This window comes from Geotrypetes seraphini, chromosome 19 (genome assembly GCF_902459505.1).
Source record: "Geotrypetes seraphini chromosome 19, aGeoSer1.1, whole genome shotgun sequence".
Lineage (NCBI taxonomy): Eukaryota > Metazoa > Chordata > Amphibia > Gymnophiona > Dermophiidae > Geotrypetes > Geotrypetes seraphini.
The window spans coordinates 33219982-33242735 of NC_047102.1; the positions used below are offsets into that span (position 1 = coordinate 33219982).

The window sequence follows — 22754 nt, forward strand, 5'->3', positions numbered from 1 at the left end:
GGGTCTGGCCTCTCACTTTCTCTAGCCAACCCCCTCCTCCCAGGTGTGGAACTGGCATCTGTCCTACCTGCAGGCCCTCCCAAAGTGTCAGCAGCAGCCAGCCCTATGAACAGGCTGCTTGGGGCCAGCCCTACTAGGGCCTTCTCTCTGCCGTGTTGTCTATCTGTATGTCATTTCCTGTAGACGGATGACATGGCAGAGAGAAGGCCCTGGTAGGGCTGGCCATAAGCAGCCTGTTCACAGCAATGCCTCTGTCAGCTGCTGCTGCTGCTTTGTGAGGGCCTGCAGGTAGGAGAGACGCTGGATCCACGTGGAGGGGGGGAGGGGTCAAAGCCCAGAACAAAGTGGGGGAAAGGGGTTGTCATAGCAGGTCTATACAGGATTCTGCAATATCTGCTTCTCCCTTTCATTTTCCCACCCCATGGTCCCTTCTGCTAACATACATTATTGCTGCTGGTAACAACATTGCAGCGATGAAAACAGGCTGCTTTGGGGTTTCAGGCCTTCCCTATGATGAGCCCTTATTGCGCAGAGACAGAAAGCTGCAGCAGAGGTGGTGGGGTGCGTCAGAGAAGGCGCTGAAGTAGCCTGTTTTGAGTGCTGCAGTTTTGATACTACCAGTGATTAAAATATGTTAGCAGAAGGAACCATGGGTGGGGCAATGAAGGAAGTGGGAAAAAAAAATATCTGCACCTGAATCGGCCTCGATACCAGCAGCCCAAGACAACGCTGGAGTAAGGTGGCAGGGTAGGAGTCACATTGGCTTAGCTTCAACTCGACAAATTTAAGATAAGCTTGAAGACCTTCTTATTTAGCGATGCCTTTTCCTGTCTTTAGATTTTTCTTTTCATACATATAGTTTTTCTTTTCTTTTTTTTTCTCTCCTTACTTCCAATCTTCATCTGTTTCTTCTTTTTATATTTAACCAACCGCTTTTATAAAGCGATCCCACCCTATTTGTTTTACCCTCTTCCCTCTTTCAACATGTAACTTTCCCCCCTTCCTTCCCATTTTTCCTCACTTTCAAGTTTGTCTAGTTAATGTCTTCAGTGTACACTTTGATTATTTTATATTTATTTATTTACTTAATTTTTCCTTTCAAATTTTTATTGTAAACCGGCCAGATACTCGCTGATGGTCGGTATATTAAAAGCCAATAAACTTGAAACTTCTCCAAGCTTCTTATACAGGGGTGCTTATGCCCTTATTAGATTAGGTTGTTTGTGCGCTAACGAATGCCAACATGCGTGTGGAAAGAATACTTGGAAAAAAAAAAAAAAAAGGCTCCTGTGTCTAAAATTGTAATATGCTTATTCATTTCCATTGAAAGAAAATACATTTGAAAAAAGATGGAAAGAAATGTTAGAAAATATTTTTAGGGTGATGGATTTTTTTTTTTTTTAATAAATCTTTGATTTTTAAACTTTGATAGTGCAATACCAATGAAAAATCAGAAAAAATGAACAAAAACACACTGCTAACTATACAATTATTACATTAAACAATAATTTTCTCCCCTTCTTATCTTAGTTATTAAAACAATAATACATACAGTGGTGCCTCACACAACGAACTTAATCCGTTCCAGGAGCAAGTTTGTTATGTGAAACGTTCGTTGTGTGAAACGCGTTTTCCCATAAGAATACATGTAAAACAAAATAATTCGTTCTGCAGCCCTACATTTCCCTCCCTCCACCTCACCTTATATGCAGAGTTTGCCAGCTTTCTTTTTCACCCAGCCGCACGCTTTCAAAAAGCTGTGCACGCGCAGCTGCTGGAGTTGATCAATGTTCTCCTCTCCTGCAACTTCCGGTTTCCGGTTGCGTCAGAGGAGAAGATTGAACAACAGAGCATGCGCGCATGTGCTGCTCTTTGAAAGTGTGTGGCTGGCCGAAAAAGAAAGCCGGAAAACTCGGCATCTAAGGTGAGGTGGAGGGAGATGATGGAACACTGCATTCAGACAGGAGGGTGCTGCTGTTCCCGGCTCACATTAGGAAGCGGCGAGAGTAGTTCCGCCCCCCCCCGGGCCCCTCGGGCGACTTCGTTGTGTGAAACGAAGTTCGTTATAGGGAGCAAGACAAAAAGTTCGTTATGCGCAGCGTTCGCTGTACGAGGCGTCCGTTATGCGAGGCACCACTGTATAATATGATTTGAACAATATAATGAAATAATTCAATTATTCAAAATACATTTCCCACCCCCCACCCTCCCTGGATGTGCAAGGAATCTAATGAAAAAATAAAAAGAGAAAGAAACATAATCCTAATTATGGTGCAAAAAATTTGTCAATGGACTCCATATATCAATAATTTTTAATTTTTTTAATTTAAATTTTTTTATTACAGTAGATCTTTCCCCCCTTTTCTTTAAGAGAAAAAACCCTTTAGTTTTTTGTGTTATTCTTCCTCCCCCCGTTCAACTGCCTCTAAAATGGCCATCCACTCAAGCTTCCCCCATCCCCATCTCTCACCCTCCCATATTTTTCTTCTTAGCTCAGTATTAAGGGACCGTGTCACTTGTGGCAAACGTAATACACCTCAATACCTCAGTTCAAAATCTTTGAACTCTTTCACTGGATGCCAGGCACCAAATTTCGAGTATCTTGTTGATCCTATGCTTAATATCATTCTAGCCTCACTTTTAAAAACACCAAAACCGTTACCTGATTAGTAAGTTTCATAAATGTAACGTAATTTTTAATGGATTACTTAAACCCATTAAAAAATGTGTAATTGACGTTTTCAGAAGTAATTACCTCACTTTCGATAGGGATGTATTTAAAACTTAACATTTTATTGAGCACTCAGGAACTGGGATTCCTTTTTATAACATATGAATGAAAAGTAGATTGGGAACTCACCTTTAAACTTTGACCTGATATTGGCTAGCTCCTTGTTTATTCTCTTTATCTCTGCTTCTTTGCTTTTACCTGGGAAGGGGAGGGGGAGCAGAGAGAAAAAAAGAGAGAGATATTAGGAGCAGCAGGCAAATCGAATGTCCAGGACTCTGCTTTCTTTCCTACACTTCATGGATCATCAAGAAGTACGGACACAAGAGAAAGTTGAAATATGGAACAAAGAAGCTAGAAATCGTTTAGTGGTACGTCTTCAGTTGTAGCACACCATTAGGTCATTGTTTTTGCCTTTTGGCCATTTATTTCTTTTGAGTTTGCTAGACATTAATATAACAACAACAAAAGCAAAAAAAAACAAAACACATTTTTGACCTGCTTTTATTTTTATGAGGGAATAAACCTTCTGGTCTTTTACCCTCTGCTAGATTCTTGGCTCTGGAACTTTTTTCATAGACAGATTTGCTTTCAGATGAGAAAGAAGGTCTATAGGCCCTGAACACCACCCCCTTCCCCTCAACCCACATCAATGCTAGTTCTCCTATATATATTTCTAATACCCAATTGATTTTCAATTAGGTGATTCTCCCTAGCTTCCTCTTCTAATATAAACTGCTCTATCTTACCCATTGCAGCTCTAGGATTTGCTCAAGTGATCAAATCTCCAACCCATGATAAAGGGGCTTGCACTAGACATATGGCTCTGCAAAGGAATCAGTATCTTTAAATACAAAGCTGGTCACGTTGCGATAACAACCCTACAATGGACAAGTTATAAAAGATTTTTATTTAAAAAGTTTCCAAGTTTATTTTAAACTTTCTATTCCGCCTTAGGGAAACCCCTTCAAGATGGCTTACAATCTAAAACATGTTTAAAATTCATCAACATATAATACGAAAGACCTGGCAAAGTTTGAAGAATAGCCTGAAATTTGGCAGCTAAAATTTAATGCTAAGAAATGCAAGGTCATGCATTTGGGCTGCAAAAACCCGAGGGAAGGGTACAGATTAGGGAAGGAAGAGCTTATGTGCACGACAGAAGAGCAGGACTTGGGTGTGATTGTACGTGATGATCTTAAGGTTGAAAAGGTGACGGCGAAAACTAGAAGGTTGCTAGGTTGCATAGGGAGAGGTACGGCCAGTAGGAAAAAGGCGGTATTGATGCCCCCTGTATAAGACTGGTGAAACCTCGTTTAGAATGTTGTGTACAATTCTGGAGGCCGCACCTTCAAAAAGATATAAAAAGGATGGAGTCGGTCCAAAATTATGTGTGGTCTTCATCATAAGGCGTATGGTATGGGGACAGACTTAAAGATCTCAATCTGTATACTTTGGAGGAAAGGTGGGAGAGGGGAGATATGATAGAGACGTTTAAATACCTACGTAATGTAAATGTGCAAGAGTCAAGTTTATTTAATTTGAAAGGAAACTCTGCAATAAGAAGTTAAGAGGTGATAGGCTCTGGAGTAATCTAAGGAAATACTTTTTTATACAAAGGGTGGTAGATGCATGGAACAGTCTCCCAGAAGAGGTGGTAGAGACAGACTGCTTCTGAATTCAAAAAGGCCTGGGATAGGCATCTGAGATCTCTCGGAGAGAGAAAGAGATAATGGTTACTGTGGAAGGACAGACTAGATGGGCCATTTGGCCTTTATCTGCCATCATGTTTCTATGTTTCTATAACAAAGCAATCCCTCCTCCAAAAAAAAAAGAAAAAAAAAAAGGTAGGCCTGACCAAAGTTTAGATCAAAATTCAAGGCATGATAAATCTGATTGCTGAGGGTAGGAACAAGATGCTAAGAAACTTATGTAGATGAAAAAATAAGATGACCACATTGTCAGAACAGGTTGACATCTGGAATAATATATATTTAGCAAACACTCTGTTTTTCTCCCTAGAACAATGGATCTGAAGTGTCAAGTATATAAACTTCCAGGAAAATGGCTGAAATCTCATCTACAGAATATGCTGCCATGCCTCCGAAGCCAAAACACACTCATGCCATTCAAAAGGCTGCAAATTCAATCAAGCAGCTATTCACTCTATTGCAACCACCGAACAGAATACGTTGCCAACAAATTTATTTTATTTTATTTTTTTTAAAGTCTCCATCAGAACTTAGACAGTTCTTTCGAACCTTCTACTAATAAGAACACTCCATCATCTTCTCTGTCCCAATTTCCAGCCATCTGGATCTACCTGTACTAGCAACCCTAATGAACGTTTGTGTTAAACTGTCCATTGTAACTTCCGGGTAACTGACCCAATCTCTTGTAATGTAATCCGAAGTTGAACTGAATAGTTAAAAGCAGAATAGAAAACCTGATTAACATAACCTTTTAGCCATGTTGGCTCTCATTTTCTCTTCTTTCCATCTTTGTTAATACATGGAATACATCTGGTCTGGGCTTCCACAATGGTAATTTTAAATATACATGCCTGGTTTCCAGTCCTAACCTTTGCCATTGATCCTTTTAACTTCTTTTTTAATCTTTTCCTCATTTTATCAAAGTCGCCCTTTCAAAAATTAAGTGCCACTACAGTAGATTTCTTTAATGATGTCACTCTAGATATCAGATCAAATTTGATCACATTATGATCACAGTTCCCCAGCGGACCCAACAGTTACCTCCCGTACTATGACCTGCATTCCACTAAGGACCAAATCTAAAATAGCCACCAACCCCCACCTTCTTATTTTTCTTTGACATTATGGTCCGGAACACTTGTAATCTTACCTCTTTGATTCACATGAAATGCCAAAACAATTTTTGGCTAAAAGAACAAGACTGTACACAAGGAAACTCCCGCCTCCTTGGCCTTGAGGAAGGGCTCCCTGCATAACGGAGCCTGCAGCTCAGAGACTCATCTCGCTGATGTAATGTCCTCGAGGAAAATTGTCTCGATAGTAAGATCTAACAAGGATGTCTCGACTAAGCTCATATGGAACCTGACTAAAGCCTTGCAAAACCACATTAAGATTCCATGATGGAACATTTGTATACAAGCATTTCAAATTGTGTTTTTTCTTGTTATCTACAGGCTGCTGAGAAGACGACAGGGATAACTTGACATCTTTACTCTGCTTCACTCTTAAGCACTCTTGGCTATCTTTCACCATGTTTGAAAATTTACCATGTTTGTATTGGGTCTCCCTAAATGTTCTAATTCAACATTATCCTTCAAGGATACTCCACACTGAACCATCTGCTCCTAGATGATTGTCTGCTTCCCACCCCCCATCTTAAGTTTAAAAGCTGCTCTCTCTCTCTCCTTTTTGAACGTTAGCACCAGCAGCTTGGTTACATCCCGATTAAGGTAGAGTCCACCCTTTCGGAACAGGCTCCCCCTTTCCCAGAAAGTAGCCCAGTTCCTAACTAATCAAAATTTCTCAACCCTGCACCATAGTCTCAACCACGCATTGAGACTTTGGAGCTCTCAGTGCCTCTTGGGTCCTGTGCATGGAATGGGAAGCATTTCTGAAAATGCTACCCTGGAGAATCTGGATTTCAGCTTTCTACCTAAAAGCCGAAATTAGGCTTCCAGAATCTCCCCTCCCACATTTTCCTATGTCATTAGTACCTACATGTACTAAGACAGTCGGCTCCTCCCCAGCACTAATATCCTAGCTAAGTGACACATGAGGTCCACCACCTTTGCACAAGGCAGGCAATTGACCAGGCAATCTTCACGCCCACCCAGCTATCCATGCCTAATGATTGAATCTTCCACTATAACAGCCACCCTAACTCCTCCCTTCTGAGCAGAAGCCCCTGGAGATAGATCCTCGGTGCAAGAGAATATTGCATCTCCTAGAGGGCAGGTCCTGGCTACAGGTTCATTTTCTGCATCACCAGAGTGATGCTCTCCTTTTAGGAGACCCCCCCCCTTCCCCAAGGCAGCACAGGGGCTGCCAGACTGGAGGTGGGACTTCTCTACAATGTCTCTGTAGGTCTCCTCTATGAACTCAGCTTCTCCAAGTAGCACATGACAGCTAAAGGACATGAGGAGAGAAAAAACAAATAAATCTTGAGGTGAACTTCAGTGATGCACATCTAACGGCCTGAGGAAAACCACTGAGAGCAGCAGGCAGAAGTGATGCAATTTCAAAGCTTTGAGCATATTTTAAGCTGGAGTAACTTCCTCTGACATCACAATCCCCATCAACCTGTAAATGGCACACTGTTACAGAACAGAGTCAGGTACACATGTAAACTGGCTATTTGGTATGAAATTGGAACTTACTAGTACTAAGTATCAATAATTGAGTTTAAGTGCGAATTACAGCCAACTAGAACATAAACAGATAAGTATTATACAGCCCAAACCCTATGCTACAAACATAGTGCCTAATTTCTATGGCACACAACTCCAAAGTGGGCATGGACCTGAGAGGGATGTGCCAAGCAATTAGTGTTCTTCAACCGCAGGTCCACAAAGCTTTTCTGCCAGTCCACAGGGCAAAAGACAGTGCTCTTCAGCCGCCGGTCCACGATGCAATCAACACGGCGTCTTTGGGCCGGCTCCCCGAGTGCTGTAGTGCATAAAGACGTGGGAAAAGGCTCCTACGCGCGGCCTGCGCCTGAACCGGAAGCCTTCTCTCCGACATCAGAGGGAAGGCTTCCAGGTTAGGCGCAGGATGCGCGCGTGCGGAGCCGCTGCCCACAGCTTTGCGCAAAGCAGCACTCAGGGAATCAGCCTGAAGACACCGCGTTGATTGCACCGTGGACCGGCCCGAAGATAACACCGAGGGGTAGGCCAGAAGGCAAGGCACAGTATGGATAGAGAGACAACAGCGGTAGGGGGAATGCTTTTATTTTTTTTATTTAGTGATTGATTCGTCTGTTCAGGAAGAAATGCATTTGTTTCTTTTCCTCTGGGGTGTACTACTTGCAGAGTCTTGCACCTTAGGGTTTGTTTGTAAATATTAGTACTTTGAGTTTTTGGTCCTGCATTTGCAAGGGTTTGTTTGTAAATATTAGTACTTTGAGTTTTTGGTCCTGCATTTGCAAGGGTTTGTTTGTAAATATTAGTACTTTGAGTTTTTGGTCCTGCATTTGCATGGGGTTATCTGTTTTCTGGTAGGAATGAATGTTAAAAAGCATACAGTGTGCTTTGTGTATTTTAATTTTGTGGTTAACCATTATATGGTGTTAATACAATTATATTGTGTGTAGATATGGAAAAAATGGTGTTACAATTAGTACTATTATGGGGGTGAGGTTTAGGGTGCAAATTGGGTGGACTTAGCCCGGTATTCTTCAACTGCCGGTCTGCAGGTCGATACCGGTCCACAAAATAATTATTTTATTTCTGCCGGTCCATAGGTGTCAAAAGGTTGAAGAACACTGTTTTAGAATACTGTCATTTAAGCACCTATATGCCAGTACTTAGACACTAACATTTACAACAGCCTTTGCCTGGCGTAAATGCTTAAACCAACACTATCTCTTAAGGCATAAGTCTGCATTTTTGTACCTATAACTGCAGTTCAACATAGAACTGCTATTATAGAAATCACACCTAGCACCCATTCTGGCACCTAATTTTAGATGTCATTTTTTTAATCTACTCCAATATGCCCACATTTTGTGAACTGCTTTAAATCGAGCACCTTGGGTCTGTAAACAAAAAAAAAAACTGCACACAAGAAAATGCGCAGAAAAAGAGCTGGTATATAAGTGAAATATTAAGTTAAATAGACAAAGTATTAACATATCCAAAAGACATTCCAGTCACAAACGTAGAAAAGTTTAATCTTAACACAAAAAACTAAACCAAGTATTTTGGGCAACAAAAACAAGGCTTGAGAGACATAAGCAACCTTAGGAAGAGGGTGTGGTGACTGAGAAAGCTCTCCGAACAGCTGTGACTAGATAAGGAATATAACACAGTGAGGGAGAACAAGGTGGCCTCAAACTTTGACTACAAAACGGTGGAAACAGCATACATTTTAAGTGTAGTCTTGGATAGGGGGTTAGCAAAGGATCCAGATGGTTACTGGCATATACGTATCTTTCAGAGGCCTGGGCTTGGCGGAAGTCCACCATTATGAAATTAAATTTAAAAAAAAAAAAAAAATCATCACACACACCTCACCTAGTATTAAGTGTGCATGAAGCTGCCCATACATCAATTTACCAAAACTGAATTTTCTTATGTCTATGGTAACTTCATTGAGGAGAAAAAAAATACTAATACAGTACACATGACATGATTAGTCAATCATGCAGGGTTTAAAACAAGTTTAAAGGCTCTTATGTGGATGATTTATTTTTATGTGAGTGGAATTATTTTATGTGGATGATTTCGGTGTACCTTTGGAACTTTGACACTTTCAAATAAAGTCCATTTAGGAACATCGTCACTCCACAGAGTGTTTTGGGTTTTCACCAAGTTTACCATAATTAATAAGGACATAAGAATTGCCATCTCCGGATCAGACCCTGGGTCCATCAAGTCCGGTGATCCGCACACGCGGTGGCCCCGCCAGGTGTACCCTGGCATAGTTTTAGTCTATGCCATATCACTGTATGCTTCTCAAGGGAAATGTGCATCTAAAGTACCCTTACCCGTATCACTCTATGCCACTCTTAAGGAGATGTGCATCTAGTTTACCCTTAAATCCTAGAACGGTGGATTCTGCAATTACTTCCTCTGGGAGAGCATTCCAGGTAGAGAATGACATAAGATGCACATAAAATTTTTTTAAAAACCCCCCAAAACAAATCCATTTTCCCCATCACTGCTCCATAAATACAGCTACATCCCCAAAATGAATTCAACTTTATAAGCAATACCCAATTGAAGGGAATAGTATAAAAATCCCCCATTTCCTAGCCTTCCCCCCCCCCCCCAATTGCATGGTTTATCTGAATTCCCTGAGCATTCATTGCATCCGCTGTTTCCCGTTTCCCCTAAGCCAGCGACACCTTATGGCCCTGCAAAAGGCTGTTTTCATCTGGCGCTGCAGCTGACAAGTTGCAGCCTTTGCAGATGGGAAACAGTTGCAGCCATTCGATGCCCCGAAAGGCACGCGAGCGCATCTGGAGCATTTTGCAGCATTGAGGAAAGAAACTGGCAACGGAAGAGACCAAGGCAGGCAGAGGGGCGTCTCGCCCTGAGCGGTGGCCTCCGGCCCTCTGGCCGACACCACGGCAAAGGGCGGCGGATTAGCCCGCCCCCCCGCCGGGGACACTCACAGTTCCTGATGTCGGAGATGAAGACCGCCAGGCCCCGCATCCCGTCTCCCTTGGACACAGCCGGCATGGCGCCACCCCGCCGGAGCCGCTACTTCGCTCGTCACTGCCAGCTACCCCCCGAGTCCCTACGCACGCGCACGCTCGAGCCTCACGCCTCGGGGCGGCTAAGTAAAGCGGCCGAGCGAGCACGCACGCACGACGCACGGCGGAGGGACGCCGAGCGTCCGCAGTCGCCATAGAGACAGCGCCGGACCTGCGCAGCTGGAGGCAGCGGTGTTGGCGGGAAGCACGGGGATCACTGCCGGTTGTTCTGGGCACAATGTCTGCCAAATGACTCCGTTCAAGTGTTTCCATTCTAGTCTGAACGTACTTTGGACGTCTTCCTGTCTGCTAGTGTCGGAGAGATTGGCCTAATCTTTGCGTTAGTATTGCTCCTTTTCCATATTATAATTTTCAAAAAACCTGCATTAAAAAGCACCTGTCCGCTACTGCAGCCGTTTCGATACCGAATCTAAAAACCCAAGACATTCTTTAAAAATTGCGCGTGCAAATCAGATCGGCGGACAGCAAGCGAAGATGCCCTACGTTTGCATGGGCGCATGCGCAGAAAAACACTGTCAAAAAACACTCTTCTGCTGCCCTGTTGGACGGAGGGGAGAAGCAACGTCGACTTTTTCAACCACGCAGAAAACATGCCTTTCTCTCCAAAAAACTACTGTAATTCAGGAAAATCTTGTAATTTGTTTTAAATGTAATCAAGACCCACAGCCAGAAACACACAAGACAAGGGTATCATACACACGCTCAAGAACAAACGTTGGATTTTAACAAGCGCGCATGAAACATACCTGTCTCTCCCCTAAACTCAAAAGAAGCGTGATTTTACTACCCTCCACTAAAAATATATACGCCCACGAGACTTCTATAAACTCGTAAATCATGATCACCTTACCATGCCTCTCATAATAGTCCTGTTAAAAAATACATAGTTAATCCTCGTAGTTCTACACATTGAATTGTCCCCCTGCCTTCCTGATCTATACACAAAGGAACAAAACTGCCCACCCTTTCTGCATGTACAGTATAAGTTTACCCAGATAGTTGCTGCCTCTAGAAACTGCCACTCTAGATGGTCATCTATTCTGCCTACTCTACTCTGTTCCAGCTAATCTTCCCCACCCAAAAAATTTCCTTTTCCTTTCACATTAATTTTTCTTGCACCTTGAACCATTCCATATACCTGGTGCTTTCTTGGACAGTTATCAAAAGTTGGCTTAATATAACATCACAGCAACAGCCCAGTTGTCAGAAAAGGATGAGCACAGTGGCTTAGATATACTGCAACACAGGTCAGAACCTTATTATTGTTACTTTTATTATAAACTACTATTCAGAGTATTTTGGCATGGTTAGTCCCACATTTCATTATTAGAAAAAGAGGTTTATAGTCCATGGTTTGAACCCTTAAGAGCAGTATTTACGTTTAAATATTCCTGTATTTTATACTGACCAGTCATATACTATGGAAAGAAATAGAAAAAAGGGCTCAATAAGTACTAAGATTGGTCCTCTAAAAAAAATAAAAGGCTCTTTATTTTAAAAGAATTTATGATCCTAACTTTGGCCTTAATTTAGTCTTATGTGGATCTCTGCACACTAAAGCAATTTTTACCATGGCTATAAAACCCCTGCTTTTTTATTTTTCCATTAATAGCAATGCTCCATTGTTGCCAATAGCATATATACTTTTTTAAAAATTACTGTACTGCGCTAACCACGTACCAGTTAGTATGTGGTAATGTAGATGTACTAACTGGTTATTGCAGGAACCCTTGACACATCCCCTAAAATTACAAAAAAATAAGCACATATTGCAAAACTAACTCTGAATGCTAAGCCTTTTTTGTTACTTGAGGCACATATCATCACCTAACACAGCTTAGTAAAAGGGCCCCTTTTTGAGTTATGCCCCTAAATGGACTTATTTGAAATATTTAATAGGGCTAAGTGTTTATATTTATATGCAAAATGTCACTAAAGGGTCAATTTTCAATTCTCCTGGCCGGTTCAATGAATTTGGAGTTAACCGGAAATCAGTTCTGTGGAAAAACAAATACAAAGTGACAGAGGCAGATACAAAGCAAGAAACAAGAAGTAGCAACTGAATTATTTACAGTGCCTCTGGTACTTGTTACACTTAGCACTCAAATACCAAATAAAATCAAAGTCTCCGTCTCATAAGTCCTACTATGGTGGTCAGCAAGGCAGTATCGCTTTCATTTCAGAATCAGCTAGGATGAAATTTATTCTTCGAGAACCTTGTAAATGAGAATGCCTAGTAGATGTTTTGGGATTAGCAGTGTATGGAAAAAGTACAGGTCCCATTGCTATTAAATACACATGTAATCTAGTCTCTCTTTAGTTTTTCTTAGAAGGACTGAAGCGGGTCCTTGCTTTCCTCAAGCACCCAACAGGCAGATCCTTAAGCAGCTTCTTTATAATCCTGAACTACTTCTTTACAAGTTTCAAGTTTATTAAAAGTTTGTTGTACAAGCAATGTCTAGTACAGTAAAACCTTGGATTGCAAGTAACTTGGTTTGCAAGTGTTTTGCAAGACAAGCAAAATATTTGATTAAATTTTAACTTGATATACAAGCAATGTCTTGCAATACAAGTACATACAGTATACACACATCACATCATCACAACTGACGCTACAAGTGTGCAGAGACTATTCTAAACAAGCTAAGTGTTGCAATACGAGTACATACAATATACACGCGTCACATCATCAGAACTGAGCCGATGGTTCTTCTCTCTCTGACGCTGAAGAAGTTTTAGTGACTGTTCTAAACGAGCGAGATCTTGCAATACAAGTATGTATTGTATTAAAGGTTCTGGGTTGTGGAAAAATCGTCTGAGTTTCCATTATTTCTTATGGGAAAATTTGCTTTGATATATGAATGCTTTGGATTACAAGCATGCTTCTGGAATGAATTATGCTCACAAACCACTTCAATGCGTTTAACAGTTTAAAAATAGGAGACAAAAATAAAACAATTTTATACAAATAAACACATGAGTATGTACGTACAAATAAATAACCTATACAAAAGGAGAGGGGGATGAACTACAATTTTTAAAGAAAATAAAGAAACATTTAGGGAAAACACATCTGGAAGGTAACAAAGAATAAATATAAGAGCAAGGATAAGCATAGAAGAGAAGTTTGCGACCTACACATAGGTCTAATTAAAATTAAGTATTAGATCATAAGATTTAATGATAGATAAGTTATCCTGTCTATATCTCAAATGCATCCTTAAACAAGAAACTTTTTAAAGAGCTTTTGAATTTTTCTTTTTTTTTAATAATTCTTTATTCATTTTCAAATTAAACAAGTGCACAAAAGAGTATATTACAACAAATTATTCCAGAATAGCACTTTGATATCTGCCATATAAACATCTGGTAAAATCAATAACCCCCCCCTACCACCCACCCTTCATCATATTTTCAATAAAATATACACATATTATATATCATAGTATAACATAATATGTAATATTATTTCCAACTCCCTCCCCCCTTTAGTGTGCTAAAAAAGAAAACGAAAAGGAGAAGAGAAAAAGTGCTGACTATTCACTACAATATTTTGCCAATGGCCCCCATATTTTTATAAATTTAGTCTATGTCGCTCTTTGTACTGCTATTGCACGTTCCATTTTAAATATATGGCATAATGTATTCCACCAAAATGTATAACTAAGGTTTCTGTAATTTTTCCAATTGTTGGTTATGTGTTGGATGGCAACCCCTGTCATAACTAATAAAAGCTTGTTGTTCTCTGATGATATTTGACTCTTTTTCCTCATTATCATGCCAAATAGCACTGTATCATAAGAGAGTGCAACATGATTTTCCAATAATGTATTTACTTGAGACCATATTGAATTCCAAAATATCTTAATATAGGGACAAAAATAAAGTAGATGATCTAATGTCCCAGGTTCCAGATTACAGTGTCAGCATCTATTGGACTTAGAACTATTTAATTTTTGTAACCAAACAGGGGTCCAAAACACTCTATGTAACAAAAATAACCAAGTCTGTCTCATAGATGCTAACACTGTACATCTCATTCTCCAAGACCAAATTCGTGGCCATTGAGATGCAGAAATTTGGTGCTTTTGAATTTCTCTAATGAGGGTTCATCGTGTAAGTAAATTGGTAAGTTGTTCCAGAGCTGGAGGGCTATACTGTAACCAAAAAAATAGTAGATCTCTTAGTACCTATTACTTTTAAAGAAGGGATAATCAGTAAATGCTGTTCTGTTGATCCGAGTGTCCTGAATGGAGAATATGGTATCAAAAAACGATCCAAAAATATTGGTGCATTAGATTTGTCAGATTTTAAACAAGGCGATTTTATAAGTTATTCTATGTGAAATTGGTAACCAATGTGCTTTTTGTATAAGTGGTGTGACATGGTCATATTTTTTTTTTTATAATTAGTAATAATTTTTATTGCTGTATTTTGTGAATTTGTAGTCTTCTTTTTTCTTTCTGGGTTATACATTACATTACATTACATTACAGATTTCTATTCCGCTTGTGCCTTGCGGTTCTAAGCGGATTACAAATTAAGAGACTGGACAATTTCAGGAATATTACAGTACATAGAATCAGGAATGTATCAAGTTACAATTGTTAGTCTGGAAGTTTCCAGGAGAAATTTAGAGCTCATAGTAGATGAATAGTAGGTTGATGAAGAGAGTTGTACAATGTTTAGGTATAGTTATGGTGGGGTGATCGTGTGTGTATTTTCTAGTGCTATGTTGAGGTTAAGATGATGGAAAGTATTTTTTGAAGAGATGAGTTTTGATTTCTTTTCGGAATTCTTTTATGTCTATTGATTTGATCAGTAGATTGGAAATGGTAGTGTCAATTTTTGCTGCCTGTGTAGCTAAAAGGCTGTCGTATAGTTTCATGCGTCGTGTACCTTTGAGAGGAGGGTAGGCGAATAGGTTTTGAGTTCTCTTTAATCTGTGTGAGAGATTACGGTGTAGTCTTTTGTTTAGGTAGTTGGGTGCTGTTCCGTGTGTTACTTTGTATAGTAGACAGTAGAATTTGAACTGGGATCTTGCTTTTATTGGTAGCCAGTGTGAGTCAAGGTAAGCATTGGTGATGTGGTCAAATTTGCTGAGGGAATACCATGATATAATGTGTTGCAATAATCAAGCCTAGAAATAATTAATGAATGAATGAGGATGTTAAGATCTAATGAGACATAACTTATAAAAACAGTTTTTAACCGCTGAACGAATCTGATCACGATAACAAAGTTCCTGCTAGAATAGAACTATATAAATTGCCCCGCTACTGTCTCCTTATAAGCAGGCGGTAATTTTTCAGCTAGTGTGCACTAATTCCTTGCATGCACTAAAACCACTAGCGCACCTTAGTAAAAACATAGTAACATAGTAACATAGTAGATGACGGCAGATAAAGACCCGAATGGTCCATCCAGTCTGCCCAACCTGATTAAATTTTTTTTTTTTTTTTCTTCTTAGCTATTTCTGGGCGAGAATCCAAAGCTTTACCCGGTACTGTGCTTGGGTTCCAACTGCCGAAATCTCTGTTAAGACTTACTCCAGCCCATCTACACCCTCCCAGCCATTGAAGCCCTCCCCTGCCCATCCTCCTCCAAACGGCCATACACAGACACAGACCGTACAAGTCTGCCCAGTAACTGGCCTAGTTCAATCTTTAATATTATTTTCTGATTCTAAATCTTCTGTGTTCATCCCATGCTTCTTTGAACTCAGTCACAGTTTTACTCTCCACCACCTCTCCCGGGAGCGCATTCCAGGCATCCACCACCCTCTCCGTAAAGTAGAATTTCCTAACATTGCCCCTGAATCTACCACCCCTCAACCTCAAATTATGTCCTCTGGTTTTACCATTTTCCTTTCTCTGGAAAAGATTTTGTTCTACGTTAATACCCTTTAAGTATTTGAACGTCTGAATCATATCTCCCCTGTCTCTCCTTTCCTCTAGGGTATACATATTCAGGGCTTCCAGTCTCTCCTCATATGTCTTCTGGTGCAAGCCTCCTATCATTTTCGTCGCCCTCCTCTGGACCGCCTCAAGTCTTCTTACGTCTTTCGCCAGATACGGTCTCCAAAACTGAACACAATACTCCAAGTGGGGCCTCACCAATGACCTGTACAGGGGCATCAACTCCTTTTTTCTTCTACTGACTACGCCTCTCTTTATACAGCCCAGAATCCTTCTGGCAGCAGCCACTGCCTTGTCACACTGTTTTTTCGCCTTTAGATCTTCGGACACTATCACCCCGAGGTCCCTCTCCCCGTCCGTGCATATCAGCTTCTCTCCTCCCAGCATATACGGTTCCTTCCTATTATTAATCCCCAAATGCATTACTCTGCATTTCTTTGCATTGAATTTTAGTTGCCAGGCATTAGACCATTCCTCTAACTTTTGCAGATCCTTTTTCATATTTTCCACTCCCTCTTCGGTGTCTACTCTGTTACAAATCTTGGTATCATCTGCAAAAAGGCACACTTTTCCTTCTAACCCTTCAGCAATGTCACTTACATACATATTGAACAGGATTGGCCCCAGCACCGAACCCTGAGGGACTCCACTAGTCACCTTTCCTTCCTTCGAGCGACTTCCATTAACCACCACCCTCTGGCGTCTGTCCGACAGCCAGTTTCTGACCCAGTTCACCACTTTGGGTCCTAACTTTAGCCCTTCAAGTTTGTTCAACAGCCTCCTATGAGGAACTGTATCAAAGGCTTTGCTGAAATCCAAATAAATTACATCTAGCATATGTCCTCGATCCAGCTCTCTGGTCACCCAATCAAAAAATTCAATCAGGTTCGTTTGGCACGATTTACCTTTTGTAAAGCCATGTTGCCTCGGATCCTGTAACCCATTAGATTCAAGGAAATACACTATCCTTTCTTTCAGCAACACTTCCATTATTTTTCCAACAACTGAAGTGAGGCTCACCGGCCTGTAGTTTCCTGCTTCATCCCTGTGACCACTTTTATGAATAGGGACCACATCCGCTCTCCTCCAATCCCCAGGAATCACTCCCGTCTCCAGAGATTTGTTGAACAAGTCTTTAATAGGACTCGCCAGAACCTCTCTGAGTTCCCTTAGTATCCTGGGATGGATCCCGTCTGGTCCCATCGCTTTGTCCACCTTCAGTTTTTCAAGTTGCTCATAAACACCCTCCTCCGTGAACGGCGCAGAATCTACTCCATTTTCTCGTGTAACTTTGCCAGACAATCTCGGTCCTTCTCCAGGATTTTCTTCTGTGAACACAGAACAGAAGTATTTGTTTAGCACATTTGCTTTCTCCTCATCACTCTCCACATATTTGTTCCCAGCATCTTTTAGCCTAGCAATTCCATTTTTTATCTTCCTCCTTTCACTAATATATCTGAAAAAAATTTTATCTCCCTTTTTTACATTTTTAGCCATTTGTTCTTCCGCCTGTGCCTTCGCCAAACGTATCTCTCTCTTGGCTTCTTTCAGTTTCACCCTGTAGTCCTTTCTGCTCTCCTCTTCTTGGGTTTTTTTATATTTCATGAACGCCAACTCTTTCGCCTTTATTTTCTCAGCCACTAGGTTGGAGAACCATATCGGCTTCCTTTTTCTTTTGTTTTTATTGATTTTCTTCACATAAAGGTCCGTAGCCATTTTTATCGCTCCTTTCAGCTTAGACCACTGTCTTTCCACTTCTCTTATGTCCTCCCATCCTAACAGCTCTTTCTTCAGGTACTTTCCCATTGCATTAAAGTCCGTACGTTTGAAATCTAGGACTTTAAGTATCGTGCGGCCGCTCTCCACTTTAGCCGTTATATCAAACCAAACCGTTTGATGATCGCTACTACCCAGGTGAGCACCCACTCGAACATTAGAGATACTCTCTCCATTTGTGAGGACCAGATCCAATATCGCTTTTTCCCTTGTGGGTTCCGTCACCATTTGTCTGAGCAGAGCCTCTTGAAAGGCATCCACAATCTCCCTACTTCTTTCCGATTCCGCAGACGGAACATTCCAGTCCGCATCCGGCAGGTTGAAATCTCCCAACAGCAGAACCTCCTCTTTCCTTCCAAACTTTTGGATATCCACAATCAGATCCTTATCAATTTGCTGCGATTGAGTCGGAGGTCTGTAGACTACACCCACGTAGATAGAAGTTCCATCTTCTCTTTTCAGAGCAATCCATATCGCTTCTTCCTCTCCCCAGGTCCCTTGCATTTTGGTCGCTTGGATATTGATCTTTACATAGAGAGCCCAAAGTCTAGAGCAGTGTTCTTCAACCACCGGTCCATGGACCGGTGCCGGTCCACAGAAATTTCCTGCCGGTCCACAGGGCCAGCATGTGCATCAGGCCCAAAACAGTGTTCCTCAACCGCTAGTCCACGGTGCGATCGATGCAGCGTTATCTTCGAGCCAGCTCTCTCTTCCTAATTGATTCAGTGCACAAAGCCACGGGCAGTGGCTCCTACAGGCATCCTGCGCCTGAACCGGAAGCCTTCTGTCTGACGTTGCAACGGCAGAGGGAAGGCTTCCAGATGAGGCACGGGATGTGCAAGGTGCAATTAGTACTATTATGGGGGCGGGGTCTGGGGTGGAGATTGGGTAGAGATGGGCGGTGTCTGACTCACGACTTAGCCAAGTGTTCTTCAACAGCCGGTCCACGGACCGATGCCAGTCCACAGAATAATTCTTTTATTTCTGCTGGTCCATAGGTATAAAAAGGTTGAAAAACACTGGTCTAGAGAACATCTGGGTATACAGTTTTAGGCTTGAATAGTTCTCCCTCGTGGTCAGAGTGGCCTAAAAGCCAAAGACAAGTTATGCAAATTTGCAATAGGATGTTATTCTCCGGGTTCTGTCCTAAAATTGCTTTCTCTCTCTCCAGTTATAAACATATGTAAGTTACTATTTATTTATTTATTCAATTTTTTTGCCCATCTTCCCAAAGGAGTCCAGAACGGGTTACAAAGTACATCCATAATAATTGAGACAGGACAGAGATGACATGATTTACATAAATTATAATATAGACATGACAATAATTTACAACATACCAGCACCAAAATAGCTGTAATTTTTCAACTATTACATCCACAACCCTTATAAATTTCCTCAGCGACACCACTTAGGACTCAATATATCTCATTGCCCTAAGCTTTATGGCCCGGATTCTGTATAGGACGCCCGGGAGGAGTGACCTATACAGAATTGGGGCTACACTAACCCTGATTCTGTAACCGGCGTCCATGTTACAGACGCCGGTTACAGAATCAGATTAGAGTAGACGCCGCCCACCCGATACCCCCGATCGCCAGAAGGAGAGTGCCCAACCCCTCCTGCCGGAGGACACCTCCCCCCAGACCCCCCCTGCGCTAACTTCCCCCCGCCACGCTAACACTCCCCGATGACCCCCCTAATCTCCCCCCCCAAACTAACCTCTTAATTGTTGGCCGGCTGGACGGGTCTTGGTGCCGTCCAGCCGGCAGGCCCGCCTCATCGAAATGAGGCGGGCCCGCCCCTTCCCAGTCCATCCCCACTAAGCCTAAGGCCTGATTGGCCAAGGCTCTAAGCCCTCCTCCAGCTCCCAAAAAGCTTTCTGTACTGCAAGTGGGGCGTTGTTGGCCAGGTCATTTGTTCCCAGGTGGATAACAACATCATTGTTAGAATTCTTAGTTTCTTCCCTAATTATAGTCAGTATTTGCCTGGTAATCCTGGTAGCCAAGGATCCTGGAAGGCATTTTACTATTTTGGTCTCCTTGACTAAGATCTCTAATCATAACATTTTGCTGTTCTTGCATCCTGATATAGTTCTTTATACTGCTTGAATTTTTGGTGACCTGTTGATCCAGTACTTGAACACTGACAGAAACTGTTGCTGAAACAGATAAAATATCACCCATCAATCAATTTGCCTGCCACAGTCACAAAGGAGTTACTCAAGGACTGCATTGTGTCCCAAAATGTCTCAAACATCACTACAGTTGGCTTAACCAGCTTTTCAGAGACTCTTGGTAAACTGACTCTGCTGAAGCTTTCATAGTGGCTCCCACTTCCAACTCTCCTGGCAGAGAGAATATGCCAAAGCTGAATACTTTCTCTGCATCAGATATAACTCCAGCCTGCAAATATGTTCACTTCTGGGTTGCAGAGGAACTACACAGTCTTTGGGGCTCAGCATTGCCCCATCAAAGTTGCAGTCAACAGGTCTTTCCTGGATGCTCGACTAATTCATTGAGGGTAGTCTGCCGGTGTTCCAGCCCACAGGGTCAAAGAAGAAGGACCGGATTCTGAAAAAGTTGCATATGAGGAGAGCCCTCCTACATTAGCAAGAGTTTACTAATGAGTTCCAACTGTTAGACCATCTGTTTATGATCCCCAGTCAGGCTCGATGTGACAGACCAGCATCAAAGGCCATTTCCAGGTGGATTCTCATGGCCATTTCATCAGCATATATTTTCTGTGAGTCGTTGGTCTCAGTAACCCTACACAAAGTACCATCTTTTCATTCCTGTCTTTCTTTTGTTTCTCTCTTACTTCTGCAAAAATGTGCCTTTGTTCTGTACTTTGCACAGCATAAATAGAAATACAATTCTGTGTGTATTGTTTTTGGAATTCTACTGCCTCCTTTTCTTATCAGGCTGTTAAATAGGGAAACTGTCTACCATTGAAAATTAGTCTTCATGTCTCAGATTTTGCACACTACCAAAACACTTATCCACGCCCTCATCACCTCGTGTTTAGACTACTGCAACTTTCTACTCTCAGGCCTTCTGCTTAGTCATCTCGCTCCCCTCCAATCCGTTTAGAATTCGGCTGCATGACTTATATTCCGGAAAGCTGCTATACTCACGTTACCCCTCTCCTAAATTCACTTCATTTGCTTCCCATCCGTTTCCGAATACAATTCAAACTCCTCTTACTGACTCTCACTATCTCTCTTCATTTATTTCCCCCTATGATCCCCCCCACTGTGAGCTCCGCTCAGCTGGTAAGTCCCTCCTATCTGTGCCCTTCTCTTCAACTGCCAACTCCAGACTCCATCCTTTCTGCCTTGCTGCACCGTAGGCTTGGATCAAGCGGCCCAAATCCCTACGGTGGGCTCCGTCTCAGGCAGTGTTCAAGGCCCAATTAAAAGCCCACCTCTTTGAGAGTGCTTTTGACTCTTAACTCCTCTCACCTTGGGTTCTGAATACCCAACCCTATATGTCATGTCTGTCTGTCTAAATGTCTGTAAATGTCAAAATGTACAGCGCTGTGTACGCCTTTCAGAACTATATAAGTGCTAAGTAGTAATGGTAGTAGTAGTAATAGTCTGCTGTACTTCTGCAGGCAGCATGAGTTCTGAGGATAAGACCTATAATGAACCATTCCTTTTGTTCCCTATTGTAAAACTGGGAGAAATCTTAGCTATGCTGAATTCAGACTTCTCAACAGAGAAAGCTTCGCCTGAGAGTCTCAACTTAACACCATCTTGGTCCCCCATACCAATGAGTGCTTAACTTTAAAATTTAAGATAGGTACCCAGAGCCACCCAATAGCATGCAAATTCCCCATGCACAAATATGCATCTGTTCTGAAGATAGTTTTAGACATGGAAATGCTTTATAAAGTACCCCCTTAAAGTTAAACAGCAGCACTGGCACTGAATATTAACCTCTTTTTATGTAGATCATATGTTGTCAACTGATGAAAGAAAATTGTTTAGGACAGAGTTTTCCATATATCCGCCAGGTGGAGCTGTTTACACAAAAAGTCAATCTCATTTTCAGTTTTATTGCCAAATAGCTCTCTCTGATTCGGTGTTAGCTCCTATATTCAGATTCTCATCTAAATTCATGTAATAAAGTTTCAACAAGTTATTAACTACATTAGAATTAAACTTGTGATAACATATATTAAGCTGAAGAGAAAAAGACTAAGTTAAGCACAAGATTGTTAAAATCTAACTGTAGGACTCAACAGTCTGAACTTTTAGAAGGTGAGATGTATCCATCTTTGCTTGCCAATGACTGACTGTAAGAAGCCTCGTTTTATGGTCTTTTATAGATTGAACGACAGCTAATACAGCTTATGAACATATATAACAGAGAAAAATGAAGGTAGATAAAGATTGTATGACCTATCCAGTGTGCATATCCATGTAATCTACTTTCCCTTTCACTCCCCTAGAGATTGGATATTCTTGTCCCAAGCTCTCTTGCATTCTGATACAGCCTCCACTGGGAGGCTGTTCCACAAATACATCACCCTTTCTGTGAAGACGTATTTTCTCAAGTTTCTTCTAAGTCTGGCCTCTTTCACCTTCACCCTATGCCCCCTCATTCCAGAGCTTCCTTTCAAATGAAAGAGACTTCCCTCATGTGCATTTATGCCATGAAGGTATTTAAATACTGTATAACAACAAAAAACATTCTTGCATAACCATTTATGATTGATTCATAGAAACCCACAAATATGATAGCAGATAAAGGCCAAATGGCCCATCTAGTCTGCCCATCCGCAGTAACCATTATCTCGTCCTCTCTCTAAGAGATCCTACGTGCCTATCCCATGCCTTCTTGAATTCATACACAGTCACTGTCTTCACCACTTCTTACGGGAGACTGTTCCATGCATCT

At 41.5% G+C, this 22754-nt stretch overlaps 2 protein-coding genes across 3 annotated transcripts in view; both read right to left on the reverse strand.

The window, feature by feature from the left end:
* Window positions 1-10210, reverse strand: part of AP2A2 (adaptor related protein complex 2 subunit alpha 2) — a 63274-nt gene extending 53064 nt beyond the window's left edge. For both annotated transcript variants that reach the window (XM_033928266.1, XM_033928265.1), the window contains exons 1-2: window positions 10055-10210; window positions 2861-2929 (exon numbers count right to left, since the gene is read on the reverse strand). In XM_033928266.1, the coding sequence (XP_033784157.1) occupies window positions 2861-2929; window positions 10055-10121 (136 nt within the window). In that variant the 5' untranslated portion in view covers window positions 10122-10210. The remainder of the gene's footprint in view (window positions 1-2860; window positions 2930-10054) is intronic.
* The window catches only part of LOC117352133, a 1164809-nt gene that overhangs the window by 877601 nt on the left and 264454 nt on the right, over window positions 1-22754 (reverse strand). The gene's annotated exons all lie outside the window — the stretch shown is intronic.